This window comes from Cydia pomonella, chromosome 11, assembly GCF_033807575.1.
Source record: "Cydia pomonella isolate Wapato2018A chromosome 11, ilCydPomo1, whole genome shotgun sequence".
Classification (NCBI taxonomy): domain Eukaryota; kingdom Metazoa; phylum Arthropoda; class Insecta; order Lepidoptera; family Tortricidae; genus Cydia; species Cydia pomonella.
The window spans coordinates 10089252-10102454 of NC_084713.1; the positions used below are offsets into that span (position 1 = coordinate 10089252).

At 36.2% G+C, this 13203-nt stretch overlaps 1 protein-coding gene across 8 annotated transcripts in view; it reads right to left on the reverse strand.

Annotated features, from left to right (window-relative positions):
• LOC133522802 (monocarboxylate transporter 4) overlaps nucleotides 1-13203 on the reverse strand; it is a 60367-nt gene that overhangs the window by 22858 nt on the left and 24306 nt on the right. For all 8 annotated transcript variants that reach the window (XM_061858255.1, XM_061858252.1, XM_061858257.1 and 5 more), the window contains exons 2-3: nucleotides 12527-12803; nucleotides 6268-6411 (exon numbers count right to left, since the gene is read on the reverse strand). In XM_061858255.1, the coding sequence (XP_061714239.1) occupies nucleotides 6268-6411; nucleotides 12527-12803 (421 nt within the window). The remainder of the gene's footprint in view (nucleotides 1-6267; nucleotides 6412-12526; nucleotides 12804-13203) is intronic.

Sequence of the window (13203 nt, forward strand, 5' to 3'; positions counted from 1 at the left end):
CACAGATTACTTGAAACTGGAGCAGATTTGTCCCTCTCATTCAAAGGCTATATACCCCCTTATTCATAAACGTGTACTAAAGTTACGATGCCGATGAATAAGGGGGATAGTGTTAAAGAGTTTTTTTACTTCCCGTATAGCACGTGATCGTCCTTACAGAAAGAGAAAATGTTTTTCCACTTATAAATATTTTCCATTCTCCCTGATTTTTTATTATGTTATTGACACAATGAAAAACCAGGTTTATTGGTTTTCCTTTTTTTTTCAAAATTTGCAAAACAATTTTTTTTTTATCGAAACTTATAAATCTAGAATATGTTAAGCTGAAGCGATCGACATCAAAATCAATTTAGTTAGTGGAAACCGTTTTCTCCCGAAATGGAATTTAATAGAAAAAGTACCGTAATTTCGTTAGGATCACAAAGCTATTCTTCCTTCTTAATCTTAAGTTAACTAAAGATCTGTTGGAAGTATTCAAACTCAGGACGTCATGCCGCACTACGCTATGGTATGCCATAATTGTGCCGAGGCCACTCGCGGGCATACATTTACGATTACATAGACTACGTTCTGGATGATAAACGTACGGGCTGTTGTGGTACCGTAACACAGATTACATTAAACTAGAGCAGATTTGTCACTCTAATACAAAACTAGTGTTGAAGCGACTACAAAAAAAACAACGGGTTGCACTGCGGGAGTGCCGGCAGAAGTGAAAACTTGAATATTAACGTTGTGCATTTTTGATATTTTGGAATGGTTAGGGAATAATTTTGCACGAATTGCATTAACTATCAGTATAAAAGTACTATCATTTATGTGGTAAAATACAATATTCATTTATTGCGCTATCGTATACAAACATGACAATTTATATTACATTAAAAATGTAACACTTCAGAACTATTACAATTATTTAACACTAAAATTTTTATCTCTCAGAAAAATGAACTTCCATCCATAATTTCAACGACTCTTACACCATCATCATTACTAGAACCATCTTGGAGTTTTTCGATCAGGTCACGTGTCCGTCTTACGAATTTTCAATCTGATGAATCTGTCGGTTCCCCATCACAAAAAGTGCACAACGCCGCTAAAGAAGTTTTCACTTCAAAAAACTAAGCGAGTTGACAGTGAACTGTTGATTTACGATTGAGGATCGGTTAAGTTAAACATCCATATAGTCTAAGCCACCTCTACACCGATATGACCGATATGATATGATATAAACGTCAAATTTCTATTAAATTATTTCCGATTATCCTGCCACTCCCACATTTTGCCAAAGTCAGTGTAAAGTTAGACGGACCCACGGATAAAAGTATCGAAATGTAGAGTTACACTAGGCTGGCTTGCCAGAATTGTGCCAATGATGTCACGAACATACATTTATTTAGAACAGCTTGGAATTGAAGCACTAAAGCACAGATTGCAATAGTCTACACGAATGCGAAATTTCCCTTGCGAGGAATAAATACCCAATCTTACTTTTCATTATACGCGAATGCAAATAAATGCGCGGCAAGCAAAGTACTTTCAACTCTACACAAAAGCCGAAAGTTCAAAGCCCTTTGGTCACCGCGCAGAGAAAACAACATTACATTGTGTTCACTGTTGTGGATTGTGTTTTTTGTTGTATTTTTTTTTTCCAGGAGCAGTATAATTCTTATATTATAGTATTTCGTAATCGTTGTTCGCAATCAAATTACAAAGCAATCCGAGGATATGCTACCTATCAGCAGGGCTCGGAACCGGTTTATTTTTAAATCCCGAAATAATCCAATATTTTTAATTATTTTATACTCTTTACGTAGGACTGGATCATGTATTTAGGTAACAACTTCGCATTATTAGATAGTCCCATTAAAAATGAAATAATAAACCAAAGAACGAAAAAGAACGTAATAATACCGGTATTTTTTGTATGAAGAAAAAACCGGTTCCGAGCCTTGCCTATCAGATCCCTGGTGTTACCTAGTCGGCAATCAAACCTTGATAAAGGATGCTCTGATCCGTACTTTCAATACAGTCGAGAACGCACCAAACAAAGGAGTTCCATCAAAATAATACATCATCACATTTAACCGTAAAGCCTGCCGTTTGATCCCGACGTAATTGAACCATAATCTCATTCACAGACATATAGGTATATCAGCCAACGAATCTACTTAGTATGCCAAAGGAGCATTCCATGGAAATCGGTAACTTTCTCGTCAAAAATTTCTTGACATTTTATATAATTTCACATTATTCAATTACGGCTTAAAGTATCATCTTTAAGAATTTATATACAGCTTGTAATTCATTTAACATTTTTTTTAATAATAGCTACATTTCGAGAACACTGTAATAAACATCGCGTCAAGTAAGGAAACAACCCCGATTTCTATGTTTAATAACAACTTTTATTTGGATTTTAATTAAACATGGCTGGTATAAAATCAAATCTATATGTCTACTTTTGACGTTGGCACATGAATTTATTAGTATTTTCGTGATTTCTAATTGCTATTTGAAAAAATGATCTCGCACTCGAAAACTGTCGTTTACCTAACAAAGAAACATAATTTGTAAATTATAAACCAAACTTGAGGGAAGTGTATCTCAAAACTTATTTTCTAAACAGAATTTGTTCAGGATAGCATTTGTCGAGTGGATTTTGTTGTGATTTGCGTGTTTATTCGTACTGATTTTATTAAAAGATAACGGTCGCTTACATAACGTGTTTATTAGAATACGTAGACTAAACAAACGTTTAGTGCGTGTTCTAAGCTTGATTCGTCTACAAATTTTAATGGATCCACCGCCTAAGAAGAGCTCGAACAAAGCGAGACAGAAAAAGTATCGTGAGAAAAAAAAAAAACAAAAATGTATGTAATTTTTCAAAAATGTATGCCGGACTTATGTGATTTGTTCTGACTGTCCCAAAAACAAAGATACCATTTTTGTCTTTATAAATCATTTGTACGACTTAATAATATCTGAAGACAACGATGCAAACATTACCGACGTGATTTGGAGTGATGGCCCATCCTCGGAGTTCAAAAACAAATTCATGGTTCGTTTGTTATTTTATTTATCCAAAAAATATAAGAAAACCTTTTCTTGGAAGTATTCGGCCACATCGCATGGTAAAGGAGTAATAGATGGTGTAGGTGGAAATGTTAAGCATTTGGTGCGTCAGAAATCAATGTCGCAAGGCCAAGTAACACCCGTACAATCAGCAGAAGATTTTGCATACCTCGCGTTAAGTCTCGTGTCAAATACGAAAGTAATATATATATCTCAAACAGAAATAGACGCCAAAGTGGCAGCAAAAAATCCATGGGAAAAGGTGGATGTAGTTCCTGGAATATCAAAATTTCATATTTTGTACTGTGATGGTGAAATATTAAAAGGTAAAGTCCATGCATTGGACACGCAAGAAAAAATATTTAGACCAAAGCATGCGAGATTCTTGGTGTAAAATCGTACGTATCGCTTACATAACGTTGCTGTCGCTTACATAACGCTACACATTTTATTTATTTTCTTTAAAATTATTAGAAGAACGAAACTTTTATTCGTTGTAAATAAACGACTATTGTATTATTTATGAGTGTAATTTTTCTTTATTCCTCTTTGTCTCGTATTTCGCTAAAACTTTCGAAAATATCACTTATGTTTCAGACTAGGTTGATTTGATGTCGCTTACATAACGTTTGGCTGATACCTAGTTTCTTTACGAACTTGGACATTATGACAAAAGTAGTTAATGGATGTTTTTAAGTACACATATAGTATTGTTATTATATAATTAGCAAATGACGAAAACTCAAATGAATCGAGTAACAGACTTGTAAAGTCTTAAAATATAGTACGAATGTCGATTACATAACCATGGAATGCTCCCAAAGATGATGCTTAAAACAAAACATTTGTGGTCTAATCTCTCAATCGACGGGTTGAGATACATTAGTAATAAAAGTAATGCGCTTCTGAAGCCAGAGCCACGGTAAAATGCCACTCTATTTTTCAAATAGTTGTTCAGTTATTTAAACGCTTGTTATAAATGACGTAATACAATTTGTTCCGAAGATCGGAGTAAATTATATTTAGTCCACTACATGGACTAATTTTTAAGACCCGGCGCCTTATTTCTATGAAAATATAGATAGATAAATAACATCTAACAGCAGCCCTCTGTTGTCTGAATACAGATCAGAATTAAATGACTATTACTATTACGTAAATCGAAACTAGACTCATTCAATAAACAATCTTTATTGAAGACATTCCCTAGTGACGTCACTAAAGAATTAGTTCACTTGATTTTCCAAATAAACCTGCGAGTTCCATTTCGATACCTTTCATATTTCTACCGTAAATAGCAATACCCGTTTTCCGGCGTGAAATTCTTTAGTAGCTTTATATTGAATTGATAAACGTGAAGGAAAATATCTAGTTGTTTACAAAATCCAAGCGGTAAACCGGCAGAGTTGAGTTGGCAGCTCGCTTGTATATATACAAGCAGTTGTGAAGGGCGATAAGTAAAATTAGTCAGAGGGTCTAGCACGAAACATGAAAAACGAAATTTCGTTATCTGCCTCTCTACTACTTATTGCATATTCGAATAGTGGCAAAAAAAGAAATTTCGATTTTCGTGATTCCCGGTAGACCATCTGCGGCCAATTTTTCAATTTCGATCGCTCGATTTCGTGTTCTGCATTTAATACTATCTCCACTACTAGGCATTTAAATTCGAAAACGAGTGGTCAATACCACTAGATTTCCGAATTTCTCGATTTCTATCTCTCGTATTTTAAAAATAGCATTTTGCCGTCTGTTTTTGTAATAATCTTTGTCCTGATCATGGACGCCGGCAGCGGGTTGCAAGGGAGTGCACTTGCACCCCCCTGGCAGGAAAGAAAATATATAAAAAAATTATATGTCTTTTACGCGTCTTAACCAGCATTAGAGTTGGACCAATATAAGTCTGCAATGATTTTGATAGCATAACTCGGAACTAACACAAGAAAAATAAGTGACTGCATCGATTATTCTATTCCATTTATTGTGCACCTCCCTGAAAGTAATCCTGGCGGCGTTCATGGTCCTTATGGTTCCATAGTACACTATTTTCCCTGTAGGCGTCTATATGGCCAATATAACAGAGCGCTGGCTCTTGTTCTAGTGATTTGTGATCTTGAGATTTGTGAACGATGCGTATTGCGTACTATTATAACAGAAACACAATTATTCATCATTGTAATGGCGTCAAAAGGTCAGTTAATTCGTTCCTAATCGGAGAGTGGATTTATATACTGGTCCGTCTTAGCGTTGGACTGGTGCACGGTTGATTGGATTGATAGGAATGACATCAGTTCTGCTGGATGCCGGTCAGTTGTTCTCCGAATTGCTAATTGAATGTTTAGGAACTGGGCAACTAAGAGCTCTTAATTGAGTCACTATGAAAACAGTAGCGGTGATAAATTCACATGATTTTGATAAAAAACCTCAGATATATTACGTTAGAGTACGATTATAAATCATAATTTTCACGTAGATACCTCACGTAGATGATAGTCACAACAATGGTTTTGACAGCCCTAATATAACGATACCTAAGGGATTGCAATATTCTAGGTGCGGCAGATAAAATACTAAAATTGAATTTTCATAGCTGGACATAAAGCTACTATAGCACGATCATTTTACTTTGCGTAAATATTATACAACACCATTAACCGACTTAAACATTGGAAGAAAGAACCCGGAAGGGTATTTTTCATTTTATTATTTAGTAGTCATACGATTGAACCTACAGGTTTAGTACAACTAGATGTACATGTTCAAGTGTGGCTGGAGAGAGTCACCAATGTGTGATTGCGGAGAGCCAGTGCAATCCATACACCATATCATCTACGACTGCCCAAAGAGAAAATACCCTGGAGATACTCTGGACTTGCTCCTCCCTGATGAAAACGCAGCCCGATGGGTGAAGGAGCTAGATGTAAAATTATAGTACCTAATTAGTTAAAGATTCACTAATACTGTAAGCGACCTTGACAAATATCTAGCCATACGATTAAATAATAATAAAGTACAACTAGATGCCTAATTTGCTATTAAGCAAGAAGTACCCTCTGTATAAATGGTTAGAGACACCGAAGATGATGATTCCAGTAATATGGTGACGACTAACGATAGTCTTGCTGTCTGCTGGCCGCCTGCTATATGCTAACTTCACGCCGACTTTAAAGATTTTGTAGCAGGGAAACTCACCTCCCAGCAGGCCGTAGGTGATCATCATGACGGTGACGCTCTTGCTGAACGTGGAGAGCACGAAAGCCGAGGCCGCCACCAGCGAGCCCGCCACGCACACCGCGCGGCACCCGTATTTGTTGCATAACGCTGATACTATGGGACCTGGAAGCAAATATGATGATTTAGACTCGGTTTTATAATTATGTTCTTTGGGATGACCGCTACCAGGTATTTTAGAACAAGGAATTTGGTTTCTGTGCAACCTCCTACCTTGTTCAGTGCCAAGAATATGAGTTCCCTAGCTGCTTTTTATTGATTCTCAACAACACAAATTGGTAAATACAGGGTATTTATTTAGTCACCTGCAATTATTTACGGGCTGAATATATAGGTTTACTCTCCCATATAAAATGTCAAGGTCAGATAGCTAAATTGTATAAAACAGCCAATTTGTTTTTCGCGATTTCGGTGTTGGTCCCATAATAAAAGTTGCTCAGTATGACCTATATATTCATCCCGTAAATTATTGCAGGTGACTAAATAAACAACCTGTATGTTTATTCATAAGCATATTAGGTATGCATATACATTTAAAGTTAATTTATTCGTCATACTATGGAATCGATTAATGCAACCCAACCCTCCACTTGATATAAACTATATTACGTTGAAAGTAAAGATTCTAAACGGCAAGATATGCCCTTTTGTTACTTTGTTTAGTTTTAGTTTAATACCAGAAGCTAGAACGACGTATACAGATACACCAAAGTGCTAGTTGCAAACATAGCAAACCCAAAGTCATTTGAAGTCAATTCATAAATATATACTTAGGATGAACTGAATCAGGTTGTTTACCATTTCCACTACAATATTTTTTTTATACAAAATGAGTCAATTCCATATCCATTTGTTTTTGTTGTTGGATTTCTCAGTATTTTAGTACGTAGGTACAAAGGCGCGTTATCAATGGTAAATCAGGCCCGCCATGACCGTGAAACGACAAACTTTGTTATTCAATCAACACAAGTAGGCTGAATGTGCCGAGACGTACGCGTCATAAGTAATAAAATCTAGATTTTATCAGCGTGTATATACCTACACAGTTTATTATAGTAAGCAAATTATAAGTAAGTTAAAGAAGCACAAACGAGACTCAACTCCGCAGCTTTAGGTACCTTGTTCTCGTTCATTGTAAATGCAAATAGGGTGAAGCAGTAGAGTAGATTGGAATATTCCCTCACTTTACATATTTAAGGACCAATATTAGTTTAGTGATTAAACAAGCAATATTAGGTTTTTGAAACGAGTATAGTGAGCAGCTATCGCAGTAATATGGTATGGCGGAGCGAGTGGCCGAGTCGGCGCATACAGCGTACGTTTCTTAGGTTTTTTACTAGTGAATGAATTTGTTTTTTACTTTCTGTTTTTATTTGTATTTATTGATTTATTTATTGTGGTAGTAAAAATCTCAATTGCAATTGAATAAGTAGGTACAAATTGTTTTGAAAGAAAAGTGAGTCGCAGTTTTATTGCTTTATTCGATTTGATTATTGATGATTGATAAATAAATAGTTATTGTCTTTACATTTGTACGAGTATTATTGCTAGTTGTTTTTTTTAACTCATTGCCTACAAGTTTCACAAGCGTTTATACAAGACTTGTCAAAATGAAAATATATGGCACAAAAAAGAAAACTGAGCTAACTTATTTCCACGGCAGGGCGATGTGTCAACAATGATGGAATAATAAGTGAAAGCGACACAATTGTCGATTGCCCTAATTAACGCACACCTCATCGAAATGCAAAACGGGTCAATATGGCCGTTTACGTACGCCTTATATGGGTCGGTGTCAATTTAAATGGTAATATTACACTATTATGCAATACGAGTATTGTGTCATGCGAAGGCTAACTTCATTCTTATAGGGATCTGATATATTTGATAGTTTAGCAAATTTGTCCTTAGTGCAATGTCAAGTCGATGATACTAAGAAAACTTTATTAGGCGAATCATGATGCTTTGTTTACCGTACATTGTGTCTCATAAGGAGTTGAATTATAATCTTATATTAAATATACCACTTGGTGTTAAGTAGGTATATAGGTAAGATTGCATAATATGCATAATGCATATAAATATTATTAATCTCTTTATACTAAAAAGGGCATTAATGCGACATTAGGGTTACTAGCACAATGCGACATAGTGTTAATTTACTACTATTTATCTTGAAAAAATATTTCAAGTTTAAAAGCATATCGGCATTATTTTTTTATGGATGACTTTCGTTTTCTTACGTTAATAATATTAAAACAACAGCCAAATTAAAGCAAGGAATGACTCTAGGTACTGGAACAAGAAACCCTGCATTTGCATCTAGTATACCAAAATGAAATGATTACAAGATGGCGTTTAAATACAGCACTCAGCAAACTTTCACCATAAATGACTTATTGTGTTTCTAAATAAGTATAGATTAATTTTAAATTTAATTAATGTCATAAACGGAGAGTTATCTGGCGCAAGCATTATTCGATATGCAAATTCCAATTCGTAGTTTGAAACAACTGCTATCTCCCAGACCTCAATACGCTAGTTCTGACGGTGTATTCTCATTGAATACCAAGAGCGGGCGAGTCTAAATCTTCGGAAAAACAGAATAACGTTGGCCTCGACATGCCATACATTAAACGTATTCAAATTGCCTTTTAAACTGGTCAAAACAAGTGATCAAATATCCCGCCCTCGCCGAGCAATTGGAATGACAGCTCTGTTGTTTTATCGGAGCAAAGGTAGGAAAGCAAAATCACCCAAATATACTACTACGAGTAGTAAGTAGGCAACACTTGAAGATAAAGCGTAGACATGTGCATGTCCAGGTTACTATGTCGAGCTACAATCTGATAAAGATATTGCTGCTGCATGAAACACTTCATCAATTTATAGATAACTCGGCTTATTGGAATTCTGACTGAAATTCCTACTTTTATTCGCTATTTAAAATAAGTCATAAAACAGTTTTTTTATTGTGCAATTGTAATCAAGCCAGACTACAAACAATTTGATAATAGTTGCTAAGCAGGTAATTACATACTTAACGAGATAGTATATTTATCTAAGCCGATTAGATTAAGATTAAAGCTCTAAGGTAACATTTTCAGAAGTAATAATTAGATACGAATCTTCTGGCCTTAACTTGCTTTAATAATCAGAAATACCTTTGCATATTCATATTGCCTTACCTAGTGTATTTACATCATGGATGATGTTTTGTTGATGGAGTTTCCAAAGAAAGATACCGGTTTTTATAGATCATGAGTGTAAATTATAATTTTAGATAACCCGTCCACTTCTAATTTTGCGTTGGTACGTGAGTTTATACTATCCTTCATTTTTATCGAGTTATTCATCTTTATAGGTAAGTAGGTACTCATAGTGTTGGAAAATAGTAAACCACATATGGGTAGATATCGAAAAAAAAAAATATTTTAATGAAGAAGTCGGCCTTATGATTATGAATGAGCTTTATAGTACATTTCAATGCAAGTGTGCGAAGTGTGTCATTACCTACGAGCCCCGAGACACTGGACAAGTATATAATGACATTTGCACACGTACATTGAACGATGTTTTTTAATACATTTGCGAAATAAAACAAATATTGGTTCCGGTAGTATTACACTTACAGACCTTACAGTTACGAATTTTCACTTGAACTTGAATGCTATTGTTAATTCAGCACTATACACTACGTTCAGCGGTGACTTACATTGCAAAAATTAATCGCAACGACACGTTTCATACAAAAAACTCTCACAGTTGCAATTTAAGTTGAAAATATTGAAAATGGCGCGCGCTGGTTTTACTTTTTCATTTTTTCTGTTAACGACAACGTGGCAATAATAGTTTCATTTAGCCAATAATTAAAAAAAAATTAACGAAATATCGTATTACATAACATTTACTTTGTATAATAACAAACAAATATTTAATTTATATCGTGTAATAATATTTTTTGGACGTAATAAAATAAACGTGTATTGGCGAAATAAAAATATGTTTTTTTTTGGACATCCAAACTCTTTGGTGTGGTCGTATGGATTACGGTCAAGTATAAATTTTAAAAAATTTGAAGAGTAATAACAAAAACCAACTTTGCGAACGCTAAACAGCTACGTAAAGTAGCACTTTTTGAGCAACTGTATTAAAAAGGTATTTTTTAATCTCATACAAAGCAACAATGTACTCGTAAGATCCAACACATTAGACTTGCTAATCTAAAGCACATTGCCCCAATGCGTGTAGCAGTGGACATGTGGATATTGCAACAAACGTGACCCAATTGACAGGAAATAGCCTATTCCATGAGGGGATTAAAATGCGAGGCTGATGAAAGCTTCGTTCGGGGAATTCTGGAAAATTCTGCGCCAAATTCAGCTAGGCAAAGGTTGGTTAATAGGTACATTTTCGGTTTCCCTTGCTAACATTGATTGAAAATTCTTGGAATCAGAGGTATTAAGACGGAAGATAAATTTCCTTACAGAAGTTGTGGATTTATATATTCTTAGAAGATTTTTTTTTTGACTACGTCGGTGGCAAACAAGCATACGGCCAGCCTGATGGTAAGCAGTCTCCGTAGCCTATGTACGCCTGCAACTCCAGAGGAGTTACATGCGCGTTGCCGACCCTAAACCCGCCCCCCTCGTTGAGCTCTGGCAACCTTAGTCACCGGCAGGAACACAACACTATGAGTAGGGTCTAGTGTTATTTGGCTGCTGTTTTCTGTAAGGTGGAGTGGTGGAGGATAGTACATTACTATAGTGGACGGGAAACGAAGGGTTGCATGCCAAGTAGATATAGACGGCCGAGCGTAGCGAGGTCGGTTGGGATACGCGGCCGGCATCCCCGTTTCTCGCCGAGATTTGTATAGTGCTTTTCTCAAACTTGCAATTAAATAATAATAATAGTAATAAATACACCGGTGTTGCTCCTGGTCGTCTTCACGACCGCATTTTCAGGGGCCCATCTAGTGGGCGGCGAGTCACCGCCTGCCTTGATAGCTAGTGAAAACATTGTTATGGCAGGTGACCGGACGTCTTTGCAATAACCCAGTCTCATTGTCCTCCCAAACTTCAATCCATAGACGACCGGTTCATGGGTGTTTATTGTTGCGCCCGTGAACGGGTTCCAGCAGGCGTTCTACATGACATTAAAGCTCTTCAAGAGGCCTCTACGTGTTGGATCTATATCTCCACGCAAGCCTATCAAAAGACCGGGATTTATAGACCCGTGAAATCCAAGGATAATAAATAGAATGATGATGATGATGATGATGATTGTTTCATGTCCTAATGTGATAGGTCATGCGGGTAGTGCGTCGGGCATTGAAGAGGAACAAAAATGTGATTATTTTGGCAGTGCGACGCACGGTTTAGGAGATACAGCCCTATAAAGATTTCTGCATGACTGAAAAAAAAAACTGCAAAAAAACAAACACCTTGAAATAATATTTCACAAACACAAAAAAAAAGCAAATAAAAGAAATAAAGCAGAATTTTGCTTATAGGCTTTTTATGGTTGAATGCCACGACGTGCCATAATTAGATGTTTAAATAAAAACAAAAGAAGGTTGGCTTACAGGCCTAGGTGTGTAAGGCTGTATGAAATTCCTTTACATATCATCTTCACTCTTCGCACCTGATATGTAGTAATTCCGAACCTAATTTGAAGTCAGTCATGTCAACATTTCATTACAAAGTTTAAGAACAAAATATTTTATTCGAAACAATTTGTCATAAAGAAGGCTGTAAATATTTCACGATTTTTACATCGAAAAAAGTAGAGTTTAACCATTTTTAAAGTGCGCGCTCCTGCACAACGCATACGAACACATCAAACGTCTGTAACTACAGAAAAGTACCAACTTTGTTGTGTTTGTGTCCATTTCGGTAAGCTGGGTTTGATGATTATTACTCCGAAATGGGCCAAAGTACAAGTTCTGTTAATGTCAATCGTTAATGCAACGTATAGTAGTAAGTATTTACTTTCATTCGTCAAAACTAAACACATTTGTTGAATGTCATACGGCTTGAGACATCTCATTAGACGAAAATAAATTATTATTTCAACGGTGTTAACGGAAATGAAGCGTAAACAATTTGAAATGCCAAAACACTTATCTGGCGGCTTTCTTCGAAGCAAGCGATAGGGTACTTTAAATGTAGTCGTAACACCCTAATTGCTTAAGGGTAAAAGAAGGAAAACAACCACTTACCGGCAGCCAAGTACACGCCGGAGAGTAAACTTCCGACCCACGCCACCGTTCCTTTCCCCTCTCCAAAGAACGTGACGAGCTCAGGGAGGAATATTCCAAATGTGTATGCAATGCCGTCGACTATGAGGTTGCACATGAAGGAGGCGAAGACCACGACCCAGCCGTAGCCCCCGTCGGGGGGCGGGGGTAAAGCCCCGTAGTCGTAGGCCTCGTCATCGTCTTCGGCCCCCTCTGCCGTCAGTCGCGCCGCCTCCTCGCATGATGTTTCGCTTTCAGTCTGTAACAACCGAAAAGTTGCTTAGCGCAAAATTGCAACTCCATCATAGGTTAATTTCCTAAAGTCGGCCACTACGATCAATCCTGACCGTTTTTACAATTTTTGTTCATTCTAGGTATCCCAAGATTTTCTAATTTTAATCTCTAATTCTAAAGTCATGAAAGCACACCTAATTTGTAGAACAGCTCCTTAACATTTTATGTATCATACGTTCATGTCTTTAATATATGTAGTGGCCTTTATTTGCGATTATAATTAATAGATTACTTACAGTGAAATTTGATGCAAGAGATATATTATCTAATTTTAGAAAACACGTCTTCTATATGTTTGCAAACAGAGATTAGAAGGGAATCAAGGTAACCAAACGGTGATATATCATTACGTAGTTCCGTCACAT